At 39.7% G+C, this 13,987-nt stretch overlaps 1 protein-coding gene across 5 annotated transcripts in view; it reads right to left on the bottom strand.

Annotated features, from left to right (window-relative positions):
• TRAPPC13 (trafficking protein particle complex subunit 13) overlaps positions 1–13,987 on the bottom strand; it is a 36,533-nt gene that overhangs the window by 3,101 nt on the left and 19,445 nt on the right. For 2 of the 5 annotated variants that reach the window (XM_064140183.1, XM_064140187.1), the window contains exons 8-12: positions 9,298–9,315; positions 7,018–7,151; positions 6,265–6,463; positions 1,418–1,518; positions 47–197 (exon numbers count right to left, since the gene is read on the bottom strand). In XM_064140183.1, coding sequence (XP_063996253.1) covers positions 47–197; positions 1,418–1,518; positions 6,265–6,463; positions 7,018–7,151; positions 9,298–9,315 — 603 coding nt within the window. The remainder of the gene's footprint in view (positions 1–46; positions 198–1,417; positions 1,519–6,264; positions 6,464–7,017; positions 7,152–9,297; positions 9,316–13,987) is intronic. The other 3 variants (XM_064140184.1, XM_064140186.1, XM_064140185.1) reach the window with 3 other exon arrangements.

Genomic DNA, 13,987 nt, shown 5'->3' with positions numbered 1-13,987 from the left:
TATGAAACAGCTATTTTATAACAAAGCTATGCTAGAGAAGACTTACCTGCAATCCCTGCACTGATGACAACAATGTAAGTGCAAGATGGAGAGATGAACTTGGGTGCAGCTTTCCAAGTTGCCTTCCTGAAACTCCACACCAGTGGATGGAATTAGTATTGCACATTTCTAAAACCAGGTCCATAGTCCTTTCACTGCTGGAGGAAATTGAAAAACAAGAATAAACCTGTGGGCTTTTTTTTTAAGCATTCAAGGACTGCAGACATGTAGAATCTTGATCACTTCATTATTCAGGTATTTATAAATAACTATGAGGCAGCAAGCAAGATTTACTGTGATGCCCAGTATTTCAGTTGCATATAGCTTAGTCCAACAAAGCATGCTGTCATGCCTTTAGCAGTGCAGAGTAGCATAATAACTGCATGTGATTTGGATGGAGTATGAGATTTTTATGAGAAGTACCTGCGGTCCGTATAGGTAAGCTTTAGTTTCTGGTTTCAGTTTAATAGAATTACTTTATTTAAATGTCAATCTTGCAACCTTTTCATAAAGGGCTACTGGAGATCATAGTGTAAACCCAAATCAAGACATGCTGTGTATAAACACATATAAAAGGCTATGGTGACAACGGTTATCAGGCATTCTAGGGGCAGTGCAGAACTAGTGGTAAAAAACAGACTGGATACAAATGGCATCATATACACTTACAAAATTACTTACAGTTTTAAAAAAAAAGTCCACTATATGCACTTTTAAAACATATACATATATATACTACATATTTTGTTACTAAATTAACTTAACTAAGCTGATTTGTGATTTAATTGGTGGAATTAAGGAGAAATTGAAAGAACTTCAGTAAGGGCAAGTGCAGAGTCTTGCATCTGGGAAAGAACAACCCCATGGGTCAGTATAGGTTGGGGACTGACCTGCCAGAGAGCAGTGAAGGGCAAAAAGGACTTGGGGGTCCTAGTGTATGGAAGGTTGACCATGAGCTCGCAATGTGCTCTTGTCAATGCCATTCTGGGGTGTATTAGAAGGGCTGTGGTTAGCAAGCTGAGAGAGGTCCTCCTCCCTCTCTACTCTGCCCTTTTGAGGCCACATCTGGAATATTGTGTCCAGTTCTGGGCCCCTCAGTTCAAGAAAGACAGAGAATTCCACCACAGGTTTTTCATAATCCCTTATTTCAAATACTATTAACAGGTCATGATGGAAGGTGTTTTTTTTTTCTGGTTTTTTTTTTTCCCAAAATCATGATACTACAAAAGATAATGTTTCAATTAGTTTCATGTTGCTACAACTTGTAGTAAAGTCAAAGTTTGGGTGGTTTCAAGAGAAAGCATTGAAATACAAATCAAAGATGGCCACTACTTACCCACCAAGGGAAAAAAACACAATAATCACATAACATCATTACCTGCAGTTTGTTATTTTACATGTAATGTCAAAAGGTTCTTCCAAATTTACAGTGTCTGGTATTGTCTCCAAAGAAAGCCTTACATCACCATAACCAGGAGCCTGAAAAGGTACAAGAATGTATATTCTCAGATGCTGGATAGTAAAGCTGAAGTTTTTGCCACTCAAATTTTCATTTACAGCAATAAGCTTGTAGTAAGAGATCTGAAGAAAGAAGATTGACTCTTTCTTATTTTGATTTGTACCCAAATTGCACTAGTGATCCATTCATTACTGATGACCAACTTATTGATAGGTTTAACAATTCAAAGAAGGATTATCTTTATTACTAAGTTTTTCATGTAGATCATGAAGTTTGTATGCCCAGCTACAATTCCTGAGAATACCAGTTTTATTCTAAGACCTTGCACTAGTACAACACAGCCTTTTCCCTACAATACCAAAATGAAGGGAAAGTGGCACACAAAAAACCTCTGAGTTAAGATAGAGAGCTTGCTGAATAAATGAGATAATAATATGCAAAATTACCTTACTCTATTTGCATAAAAGGCACAGCAAAAAGCAGCAGCAAGCAGAAGCAAGTGAGCACCCTGTCCTGCTGCCATATCCTGCTGTCATATCAGACCTCAGTGCCAGGGAAACTGATGGAGCAGGTTATCTCGGGGGCAATAACTGCGCACCTGAGGGATGGCAAAGGGCTCAGGTCCAGCCAGCATGGGTTTAGGAAGGGCAGATCCTGCCTCTCCAACCTGATCTCCTTCTATGATCAGGTGACCCGCTTGGTGGATGTGGGGAGGCCTGTGCATGTGGTCTATCTGGACTTCAGCAAGGCCTTTGACACTATCCCCCACAGCAAACTGCTGGCTAAGCTGTCAGCCCATGGCTTGGATGGCAACACTCTGTGCTGGGTTAGAAAGTGGCTGGAGGGCCAAGCCCAGAGAGTGGTGGTGAATGGTGCCACATCCAGCTGGCGGCTGTCACTAGTGGTGTCCCTCAGGGATCAGTGCTGGGCCCCATCCTCTTTAACATCTTCAGAGATGATCTGGATGAGGGCATGGAGTCAGTCATCAGCAAGTTTGCAGATGACACTAAGCTGGGGGCAGATGTGACTGGGTTGGAGGGCAGAAGGGCTCTGCAGCGGGACCTTGACCGCCTGGACAGATGGGCAGAGTCCAATGGGATGGGGTTCAATAGCTCCAAGTGCCAGGTGCTGCACTTTGGCCACAACAACCCCATGCAGAGATACAGGCTGGGGTCAGAGTGGCTGGAGAGCAGCCAGACAGAGAGGGATCTGGGGGTACTGATTGATACCCGCCTGAACATGAGCCAGCAGTGTGCCCAGGTGGCCAAGAGAGCCAGTGGCATCCTGGCCTGCATCAGGAATGGTGTGGCCAGCAGGAGCAGGGAGGTCATTCTGCCCCTGTACTCTGCACTGGTTAGACCACACCTTGAGTATTGTGTTCAGTTCTGGGCCCCCCAGTTTAGGAGGGACATTGAGATGCTTGAGCGTGTCCAGAGAAGGGCAATGAGGCTGGTGAGAGGCCTCTAGCACAAGCCCTACAAGGAGAGGCTGAGGGAGCTGGGATTGTTTAGCCTGGAGAAGAGGAGGCTCAGGGGTGACCTCATTGCTGTCTACAACTACCTGAGGGGAGGTTGTAGCCAGGAGGAGGTTGCTCTCTTCTCTCAGGTGGCCAGCACCAGAACGAGAGGACATAGTCTCAGGCTGTGCCAGGGGAAATTTAGGCTTGAGGTGAGGAGAAAGTTCTTCACTGAGAGAGTCATTGGACACTGGAATGGGCTGCCCGGGGAAGTGGTGGAGTCGCTGTCCCTGGAGCTGTTCAAGGCAGGATTGGACGTGGCACTTGGTGCTATGGTCTAGCCTTGAGCTCTGTGGTAAAGGGTTGGACTTGATGACCTATGAGGTCTCTTCCAACCTTGGTGATACTGTGAAGAGAACCAATACCCAAAACCTGGAATCCAAAAGCAGCAGCCAGAACAGGAAGCTTCCCATGTTACAATCTGAACTTCAAGCCCCACAATACTTTGCATTCATTTTGGAACTGGCATGAGGCAGGATGGGTTTGAATAACACCAGTAGAGTAAAACTCAGCCTGTGACAGGCCTCTTTGACAGGTACGTTATGGACAACCTAAGTATAGTTTTCCTGCTTAAACCCACCACTATTCCACATCCTCAGAAATAAAAGATCTTCCACTCTCCTTGCCATTTCAGTCCTTCAGGCCTCTGCCAAAATAATTAATTGCTGCAGGTTAGAAAGGCATATGATACTAACACTACACTTCTCAACTATCCAATTCCATCACCAGCCAAACACATTTCAAATGGTCTATTAGCAAACTTATGACAAAGATACCAGTTAGTACCAGCCAGGGCTGATTCACAATGGCAACCTGCAGACAGAAAGCTTTACATTTTCAATCACCACAAATGACAGCTTATAAGACAAAAACAAGGGAAACTTTTGTTCTGCTTGACAAGGCTTAGTTGTGACATGTTCCAATTCTGCTGAAAGAAGGGTGTTGTAGCAGAAGTTACATTTACAGCGTGATTAAAACACATTCCCAAAGAGGTCCAGAAATCCAACAACAGGTGGGGTAGAAACAGATTTTAGTCATGCAGAGTTCATTATAGACTGAAGACAGATGATGGTTTAGAAAGCACCTAAAGCTGGACATTGTAGGGAGCAAAGGGATGTCAAACCACTGAAGACTTCAAGACTAGTCAAGCAATGTTAGGTTTGGAACCCTTCAAGAAAGAAAGTAATTATCCAGCACTAGGAAAGGGCACACATTTTTAACTGCATTACACATTTTCAATTGCATTAGGTGACAGGGAGGCATATGCCAAAAAAAATTTATATCCAGATCCCTAAACAATGTGGTTTTCATAACATTAGACTCTTCTTTTAAGAGAGATATACTAAAAAAAAAAAAAAAAAACAACAATACAATTAATACTTTTATTGTTGTTTTTGTACAACAATACAGGACAACTTAGCAGCAGTTGAACAAATCAGGCCAGGATCAGAACAGGTGGGAAAACCTAAACCAGTACATTCACACTTGCTGGCCTAAACAATGCAACTTAATCTGTTGCCTTAACCTGCAAGAACTTGGTGGCTAGAGGTAAAATCCTTACCGTTAACATCAAAAGTTTAATGTAGTTTTAATCTGAAAATGACATGATTGCTTAGACCATGGAATCAGCTAGACATTTCCTTGCTTATGCTACTCAAGAATAGCATTCTTTACTTCTGGGCTCATTCTAGTCTAGTTCTGTATTGAATGCCTGTGAGCAAGTGGAGCACCCCTGGTATACTGTGGACATGCATCTATCTGGTTTTCTGTTATGCACACACAGTGCAGTTGTGAATTCCAAGACCATTCCACAGAACACCCCCAAACTGTACAGTATGATTCAGGATACTTGTTTCTAAAGTGCTTTCTGACCTGAACTAAAATGATGACACAGGGGCACACTACATGTAATATTCTGAGCCAGCAGGGGAAACAATGGTTACAGAGCTAGTAAATGGATTAGAAGGGAAATGTTTGAAGGTGAAAGGATCCTGGAAATAAAATAATCTGATAGCCCTTAAAAGATGAGAAGACAAGAGGGAACTGCAGTGCAGCTCAAAGGAGGAAAACACCCCGGAACTGTTTGCTACTTTTCCAAAGACAGATGTTGCTCAAAGTACACAAAATAGCTCATGTTTCTTTGTGAAACACTAGCACAAAATAATGATGGATGACCAAAACTAGTTCTGGAGTGCAGAGGAGTGTTTCAAGTACCATTCGCAATGGTTTAACAAGAAGGGATGCAGAGATAATACAGAGTGAGGGGGGGGGGACTGTGTGGAAATCTCTTTCAAGAGAAATGAGAAGAAAGGTCAATTAAAAATGAGAGAGTTTGTTAGTTAAAAACAAACAGCAAAGTTCAAAGTAACAAGAGTAACTAAGTTCAGAAAAAAGGGCAGTATCTAATTTGATGATACTTAACACTTCAACTGAAAACAAAGACATTTTAGTGAGCTAGCTGCAAATTTACAGGATCCAAGTTTGCTTGCCTACTCCTAAGACAATGGAACTTCTCTACAGAATTGCTCCATTTACTAAAGGACATGTGTGAGCATTAGAGACAGAGGCAGAAACTCAGTTACAAGCTTTGTGAACTTAACTGAGATTCAGTTGTCAAAACTGTTTTACTTCTGTCTCACACGTTGTTAATTGAAAAGATGCAAGTTTAGGCACAAGAGTAGGCAGGCTGTGGAGCTGACAAACCAGCTAGTAGTATCAACTTAAAATTCATAAACAATTTCCACATCAATCAGAACATAATATATTCAATCAAAACTAGACATGAAAGTTAAATAGTAGTACTCTATACACATGTGTTACTCAAAGCTATGAATTAGGATATTGTGTCAACAGTTCAAATGCTTAATTGAGTACTTTTGTCAGTGCTTTTCAGTTTGTAATTAAATGGCATCCAATAAGTTAAATCCATTTTAACCAATGTATGTTGCTACACAGGTTACTTGATTTTGGATTGGATTTTGGATTGTGCAATCAGTGAACAATCCATTCAGCTATGTTGTTCAGTGCTGTGAAAAAGGCGTGTTATGTACCAGAAAACATGTCCACAAGAAAACAAAAAATATTGCTATTCACATGACCAAAAGGCATAGTAATGGTTTTATTCAGACACAGTCCCTCAGAATAGTGTTTTTTTTCCATAGTTTACTGACAAAAAGCATTAACTTTCTCAAATTTGTATTAAAATACATTAATTCAGAATGAGTTAAACTGACGCTTAAGTTAAACTCACCATTCTTTGAAGCTGGCTAGTTTGCAGCCTTCCTCGTTCACCCAGATTAGTTTTCCATACAATGTCTAATTTGCCAATCACTGTCACACCTTTTATTACTCCAGCTTTCTCTGCAAATTCTTGCTTTGGTTTTAGGCAGTATAAGTACTGACGTGTATCCATAGGTTGTAAGTAAGTCCTTGAGCCAAAAGTAGACTCACTGAAACAAAAAAACACTGTGTCTTAATTTAAACAGTTATTTGTAAGAAGAATTAAGAACCCAATCTTTTTTTCCCCATCTCTCAGCAGTCTTACTCTATGTGTATTTCATTCACAGCAAAAAAAAAAAAAATCACATTTTCATAACTGAAAAAAATTCTAGAATTTATGCAGCATTGAGGACTGATAGGGAAAAAAAAAAAAGAAAAAACAAAACCCCCAAACCTAAAAACCCAACAACCTCCACCAATTCTCCTGAGTCAGAGAAAACTGAGGTGGAAATCCACTTTGCTACACTGCAATTTATTATGTGGTATCTCAGCATCTAAATAACAATGCTGGTAATTTTACTTTCCAGTGTACACCCCCTAGGCTCCTCTAGTCTCTAGAGAACTTTTAACTCTACAGCTCCCAACCTCCAACAACATAGCAGGAAATTGAATGAAGCCAAGAAGTGCAATCCCTCCATTACAATTCATGAAACTGTCACGCGTATGCCTCATGAAATCATAACACAAAGAGTTTTGTCGTCAAAGACACTAAACTTGAACATACCTTTCTCCCGCTGTGTCAACTGTGTTCAGTTCTGCAACACTGTACATCATAGATGGCTCTAAAGAAACCTTCTCCATAAACATTGGAGACGTAGTGATATTCTGAATCTGAGCTTCCAAAAACACTTCATCTGTCTGAAATAAACACAAGTGCAAGTTCATGAAAATGTGACTGGTGTTACTGAAAAGAGTAGACAGTCCTATTGTTTAAAAAGAAGTCATGTGTTTAGTACATGCCTGCAAATCAAATTAATTAATGCAAGAAAAAACCTTAATCCCAGTAACAACAGGAGCAAAAGTGTTAGTCAACAAGTATCTTGCTGAACAATGGATGTGGGATAGTTTTGCTGTGGTCTCGGTACTGCTTATTTGTAACGCATCACATCACCACTTCCCAAGACTTTCATCTACTGAATAGCAGCTCAAGTTTTAATCCAAATTATTAAAAATGAAAAAATAAATTAGCATAAATGGTAAGGAACAGCAGTGCACAATGACATGCCCTGTCAATTTACTATTGCATCAAGCTGCATAAAAAGAAATTAAAGTAAGTGTCTGGAGTTCTTTAACTGAAGTAAAATAGTTCAGGTACATGCTCTGAGATTGTATTATTGTGAAACATTGATGTACTGACCCAAAGGCAAAAACCATCCTTCTGCCTCACTCAGCTGCTTCATGGCAGTGGTTATTAATATTATATGCAGCCAACAATTTAACTAGTGGTTTACCTTGAAAGCATCCTCTAACTCATACCTGCCACATGAAGTTAATACCTGAAGATGGTATGCAAGGACCAACAGGAATGAAAGCTACAGACTGCTAGACTTCAGAATCTGAAAAAAAATTGAAGCTAGAAGTGATTTTGCCTCACTCCTTCTGTGCAACTCCAGATCACTTTATAGCTGTAAAATCTCTCAGGATGAAGTAATTACAGAAGGGTCAGTTTGCTAGAGATGTGAGCACCTAGAGAAGTGAAAAACACCACCAAAGATGTGCCAATTGAAAAGAAAAACAAAAGGGGGGGAAGGGGTATGGGGGTGGCAGGTTTACTAAACCTGTATTTGCAAGGAAGTCATTGATTCAGACAGTTGGACTAGATTAGGTCCCTTTCACATTAAATCCTATAGAACAGAAAATAAGCTTGAAGCCATTTAGGTATTTTGTTATGAGATGTTTTTTTAAGTATTCATGGGAAAGGTGGAACGAAGCTTGCAGTTTCTTTTTAATCAGAGTAGTAAATTACTTCACTCTACAAAAGGAGTCTTGCTCATAAACTACACAAGTGGAACAAACAACCAAAATGCTTTTAGGCTCAAAAAGCATTGTGTTAGAAATATAGAACAGTGCCTCATAAACATGTTCAACACAAACTAGGTAACATATATATATAGTAACGAAAACTGCATGTTCAATGGGTTGCATACAGATCTCACACTTCCAGAAGCAGGTGGAAACAACCCAAACCTACAGCTCTCATTAATAATTACTACTATCACTTTACTGTCCTTTAAACTGATTCTGTTTATATCCCATAAATCCATTGTGCAAGGTGTCCATTTACCCAAGTTTTAGTTGTTTTCAATGCAGCAACCATAGGCAGAAATTCAGAAAAAGCTAATTTGAAAGGAAAAAGAAAAAACAAGCAGCATAATGAAAAAGCAAGTCAGTTCTGTGTGGCTCTATATCACATGGGGGGTTTCTAAAAGACAATCCCTGAAAACTCCATCAGAATGTAGTTAGTTTTAATAGAAGGCACACAGTAAAGTGAAATCAGACTGCAGATGTATCATACTAACTCATCAACTGCTACATGCTGTTAGAAGTGGGAAAGTGCAGTTTCAGCTAGCAAAAGGAAGGAAGAACATCCAGCTGCTGCTCTCTCTCCTCAAACCCACTGTCTCCACCAATAAGATGCAAAAACTGTCAGAGCTTGCACAAGCAGTGCTGTAGCAAAAGCTGCATTTCTATGGGCCAGAATTGGGAAGAGTTTAGAAGGGATGGACTCCCATTTCCAAATAATTAATTAAGTCAAATTTTGATAAGGTATTTTATAGGCAAGAGTCTGTAATAATCAACTTTCAGTTTTAACAATGGGTATTAAAGAAAGAGCTAACCATTTACATGATTAGCTGCATCTATAAACATAAGAAAACATCAGTTCAAGATATGCAGAACAAACATTGCTTTTCCATTATGTTTTTAAAAAGAATGTCAACAAGCACAGAAACAGATAAGCAATTTTAAAAGCTTATGTATTTATAAATAAATAAATAAAAATTACCACAGAACTGAGGTCACTCTAATGGGAAAATAAAAAAAAAAAAAAAGAACACATTAGAGAAATTAAGGTTAAATGTTAAAGAAAAAGGAGGCTAACTTTCAAACAAAATGCATTCTGCATTTTTTTTTTTCACCATCTACACAAGATAGCATTAGTAAGACAGAAACACAAATAAAAATGGATGCAAACAAGGATGACAACTACATTTCTAGTGAGTTACATCTACTATGGTTACATGGTTGTCTAGGCTTTGCTTCAGAACCAATCCAAAGTAGAGCCTACGGCACCCATAAGACATGGCAGCACAGGCTGAATGAAATAAATTAAAAAAAAATTGAGCATTTTAATTAAAGTTTGTCCTGAACTTAAATCCATGCAATGGGCTGTAAGCAAAATGGAAAAACAGTCTTTGCCATGTTACAGATAACTTGAAGTACTGATAAGGTCTCAAAATAACAATAACCTGACAACGTGTTCTCGCAAAGCTATAATAGTGCAGCTTATAGCAAAATTTGACACAGCATAATCAGAAAATATCTCCTTTTTGGTTATCTATCACTGTAAAAACCCAACTTCAATCACAAACTTTGTTTTCTTAAGTGTATGCACATTTGTATTCTTATGCACATGTGCAGGGACAGAGCCTTTTCCAAAGCACACCAAATTGAGTCAGAGACTTTCTACAGATGAGAGCAGGTTAATTCAATCTCAGGACTGCAGCAGGTCAGGGCAACAGGGTATGTGTTTTATGCATGAATTTCAGTGATCAACTTGATTTGGATGCTACTGCAATATGAGAGCAACAAGCAAGAAAATTAAGGTTCAGCATCATTGCTTGTCTTGGAAAAAAATTAAATTACGGATTATCATTTTAGTGGCAAATTTTATTAATAGATATCACAGCAGATTTGTAATATTAATAGTAACAGTTAAACTGGTTAGTCAGACTCTAAAGACCTTTAGGTAAGTAATAACTGACAACATTTTTTCTTTTTTCCTCCCCCACTCCCAAGGACAGCAGTCTTCCATAATAAACAAGATTAAGGTCTTGATGCTTTGCCAGCAACATCTAACTAAAGACTTATCTTAGGTTTCAAAATTTTGTGGTGACAACACCTATATTTTCAGAAATGAAGCATGAATGATATTATATCAGCTTGCTAAGCAAAATATAATTGTTCCATTAGTATCATCCAAAATCTTGGAAAAAACTCTCTTTTTTCAATCAATCATATGGATACTTTGGTAATGGGAGTTGCATAAGTTCCTGAAAAGAAAGAACAAAGGCTCTAAAGCAGCCTTGTAAAACCTCTACAGGTAGACAAAAAAAAAAAAAAGCAAACCAAAGTAAACCAAACAAGCCTGGAGAAGAGGAGGCTCAGGGCAGACCTCATTGCTGTCTACAACTACCTGAAGGGAGGCTGTAGCCAGGTGGGGGTTGGTCTCTTCTGCCAGGCAACCAGCAACAGAACAAGGGGACACAGTCTCAAGTTGTGCCAGGGAAAGTACAGGCTGGATGTTAGGAGGAAGTTCTTCCCAGAGAGAGTGATTGGCATTGGAATGGGCTGCCCAGGGAGGTGGTGGAGGCACTTAGTGCCATGGTCTAGTTGACTGGCTAGGGCTGGGTGCTAGGTTGGACTGGATGATCTTGGAGGTCTCTTCCAACCTGGTTGATTCTATGAAATAAAAAATCCCACTCCAAAGAGCTTAGGCAGCAAAGCTTCTAATACATCTTTATCATGGCGAGTTGGTGGCTTAATAAAGGAATGGGTTTATTGAGTCCCTTATCAATGCCAGCCAGTAAAACAATTTTGTAAAAAAAACAGTATTTTTGATCTATGGCAGAAGTGTGCCTAAAATTTAGCTTAAAGAGGTTTTTATTTGTGTTCATTACTGTTTCAGCACAAAACAAAATATACACAGGAAGTAGAGACAGAAACATTCAATTTACAATTATCTGTTCCTCTTTATCTGCCACATATTTTCAGTATGAAACAATAATATAATACACACACAAAATGAAGGGTTTATTTCTTCCCAGAGGCATAACTTACTTTCTTTGGATTATTTTTGTTCTTAAACCACAGCAGGAAACATTTCTGTACATTGCCATTTGTGAATAATACCAGTTCTACAAGGCACTGGGCTTATGTTCTGACCCTGCTAGCGCATCTCACACACGGTCAACTTCAGCACTGAAGCCTATGGCCTAGATACATGTACCAAGATATTTTTAGGAACATGCTCTGTACTATGATATTTAAATCAGTTATAACCTAAGCCCTGATTCATCCTTCCTGTAAATAAGTTACATCTACTTCACAGAGAGAGTGATTTCCCATTGGAATGGGCTGCCCAGGGGGGTGGTGGAGGCACCGTCCCTGGAGGTGTTCAGGAAAAGCCTGGATGAGGCACTTAGTGCCATGGTCTAGTTGACTGGCTAGGGCTGGGTGATAGGTTGGACTGGATGATCTTGGAGGTCTCTTCCAACCTGGCTGATTCTATGATTCTATGATTCTACTATATGTTTCATAATTTACATTCCATTCATTCACAGCAAAGGTAAAACCTGTATGAAAAATTTCCTCCACAACTCTGAACAAGACAGATCTTTGCACCTGGAATTTGCTGAGTAGAAATTTGTATCTGTTATTCCTCTCTTCTCTTTACTGATATTGTCAAGAAGGGAAAGAAATACACCTCTATAGCCATAGTCTTGCATGATCATGATCAACCCCAGGTGTGACTACGGTGGAGATAAATAATTAGAACAACAGATTTGAAGACTCTGCTTTTCTACATGCAGATTCATAGCACAAAGATCTCCTTAGCTAAGAACGAACAGGAGAGCAGTATATTTTTTGCTTAGTTTAACAAGTTACTTTTCAAATTGCAAAAATTACATGTATTTTCTTCTCTCAATAACATTTTGGTCTTTTTTATCTTCCATTCACTGCCATATAAACCATGTCCAACTTAATTCCATCATTTAAACCATTTCAAACAAACTTATTTAAGAATACTAATGAGTGTTTTCAAATGACCAGCAGGGTAATAGCTGATGACATTTCAGGAGTCACAGAAAAAATTTCAGTACTTATAATGGAAGCTCTCAAAGTACTTCACAAGTATGTCTGACCTTCACACAAGAGTGAAATCCTCACAAAACCATAGAATCATAGAATCAACCAGGTTGGAAGAGACTTCCAAGATCATCCAGTCCAATCTATCCCCCAGCCCTATCCAGTCAACTAGACCATGGCACTAAGTGCCTCATCCAGGCTTTTCTCCAACATCCCCAAGGACAGCGACTCCACCACCTCCCTGGGCAGCCCATTCCAATGCTAGTCACTCTCTGTGTCACAGTATCACCACAGTATCAAGAACTGCGTCAAGAACTTCCTCCTAATATGCAGTCTAGACCTCCCCCACCACAACTTGAGACTGTGTCCCCTTGTTTTACTGCTGGTTGCCTGGCAGAAGAGACCAACCCCCACCTGGTTACAGCCTCCCTTCAGGTAGTTGTAGACAGCAATGAAGTCACCCCTGAGCCTCCTCTTCTCTAGGCTGAACACCCCCAGCTCCCTCAGCCTCTCCTCAGAGGGTTTGTGTTCTAGGCCTTTCAACAGCTTTGTTGCCCTTCTCTGGACATGTTCCAGCACCTCAACATCTCTCTTGAATAGAGGAGTCCAGAACTTGACACAGGAGTCAGTCTGTGGCCTGACCAGTGCTTGAGAACAGGGGAAAAATAACCTCCCTTGTCCTACTGGCCACACTGTTCCTGATACAGGCCAGGATGCCATTGGCTCTCTTGGCCACCTGGGCACATTGCTGGCTCATCTTCAGCCTACTATCTATCAGTACCCCCGGGTCCCTTTCCTCCTGGCTGCTCTCCAGCCACTCAGTCCCCAGCCTATAGTGCTGCTTGGGGTTGTTGTGGCCAAAGTGCAGAACCCTGCACTTGGCCTTGTTAAATCTCATCCCATTGGCCTCTGCCTACCCACCCAGTCTGGCTCTTCTACCCTCCAACAGATCCACATCTGCTCCTTGTCATCTGCAAACTTACTGATTACTGGCTCACTATCACAAAGCAGGTAAGCATAATGATGGAAACAAATGTCCTAGCTTTCTATGTAATATTGTGAAATTTAATATCCTAAACAAACCTGTGTAATACAAATATCCAAAGAAAATGTGTACAAGTATAAAGAATGCTGTATATAACTTGTAAGATTTCCTAATATCTGATTCAGCTTTACTTAAATTTGTCCCATGAACAGTCAAAACTGATGTCTGTCTAAAGAAATATACAAGCTCTATAAGGTCATTTATTTTTGAAGCACTGTGTATAATTGACACAAATCTGAAAATTACACTACTGAACAGAGCAGATCATATTTACATAGGAAAAAGTTAAACTTCTCTGGTCTGGTAAATTATCATCTGCTTTGTGAACAATTAATCTACCTTACAGTAAGTAATCTATCAGCCTAAACATAAAAGCAAATAGTGCTAGTATTTTTATTCATGGGAATGTGGAAAATATGCAAAATTCAGTCAGGTGAATTAAACTTCCTGACAAGTCTGCCTTCTTATCATCTCTTTCCCTTCTTTATCAGAAGTATATCAATTTTTGAATAATATCACTATTTTTTTTCCTTTCGAACTGATCAACTTTCTCAGAAAATGT

The sequence above is a fragment of the Pogoniulus pusillus genome, chromosome Z, assembly GCF_015220805.1.
Source record: "Pogoniulus pusillus isolate bPogPus1 chromosome Z, bPogPus1.pri, whole genome shotgun sequence".
Lineage (NCBI taxonomy): Eukaryota > Metazoa > Chordata > Aves > Piciformes > Lybiidae > Pogoniulus > Pogoniulus pusillus.
This window is presented reverse-complemented; position numbering and strand designations above follow the sequence as displayed.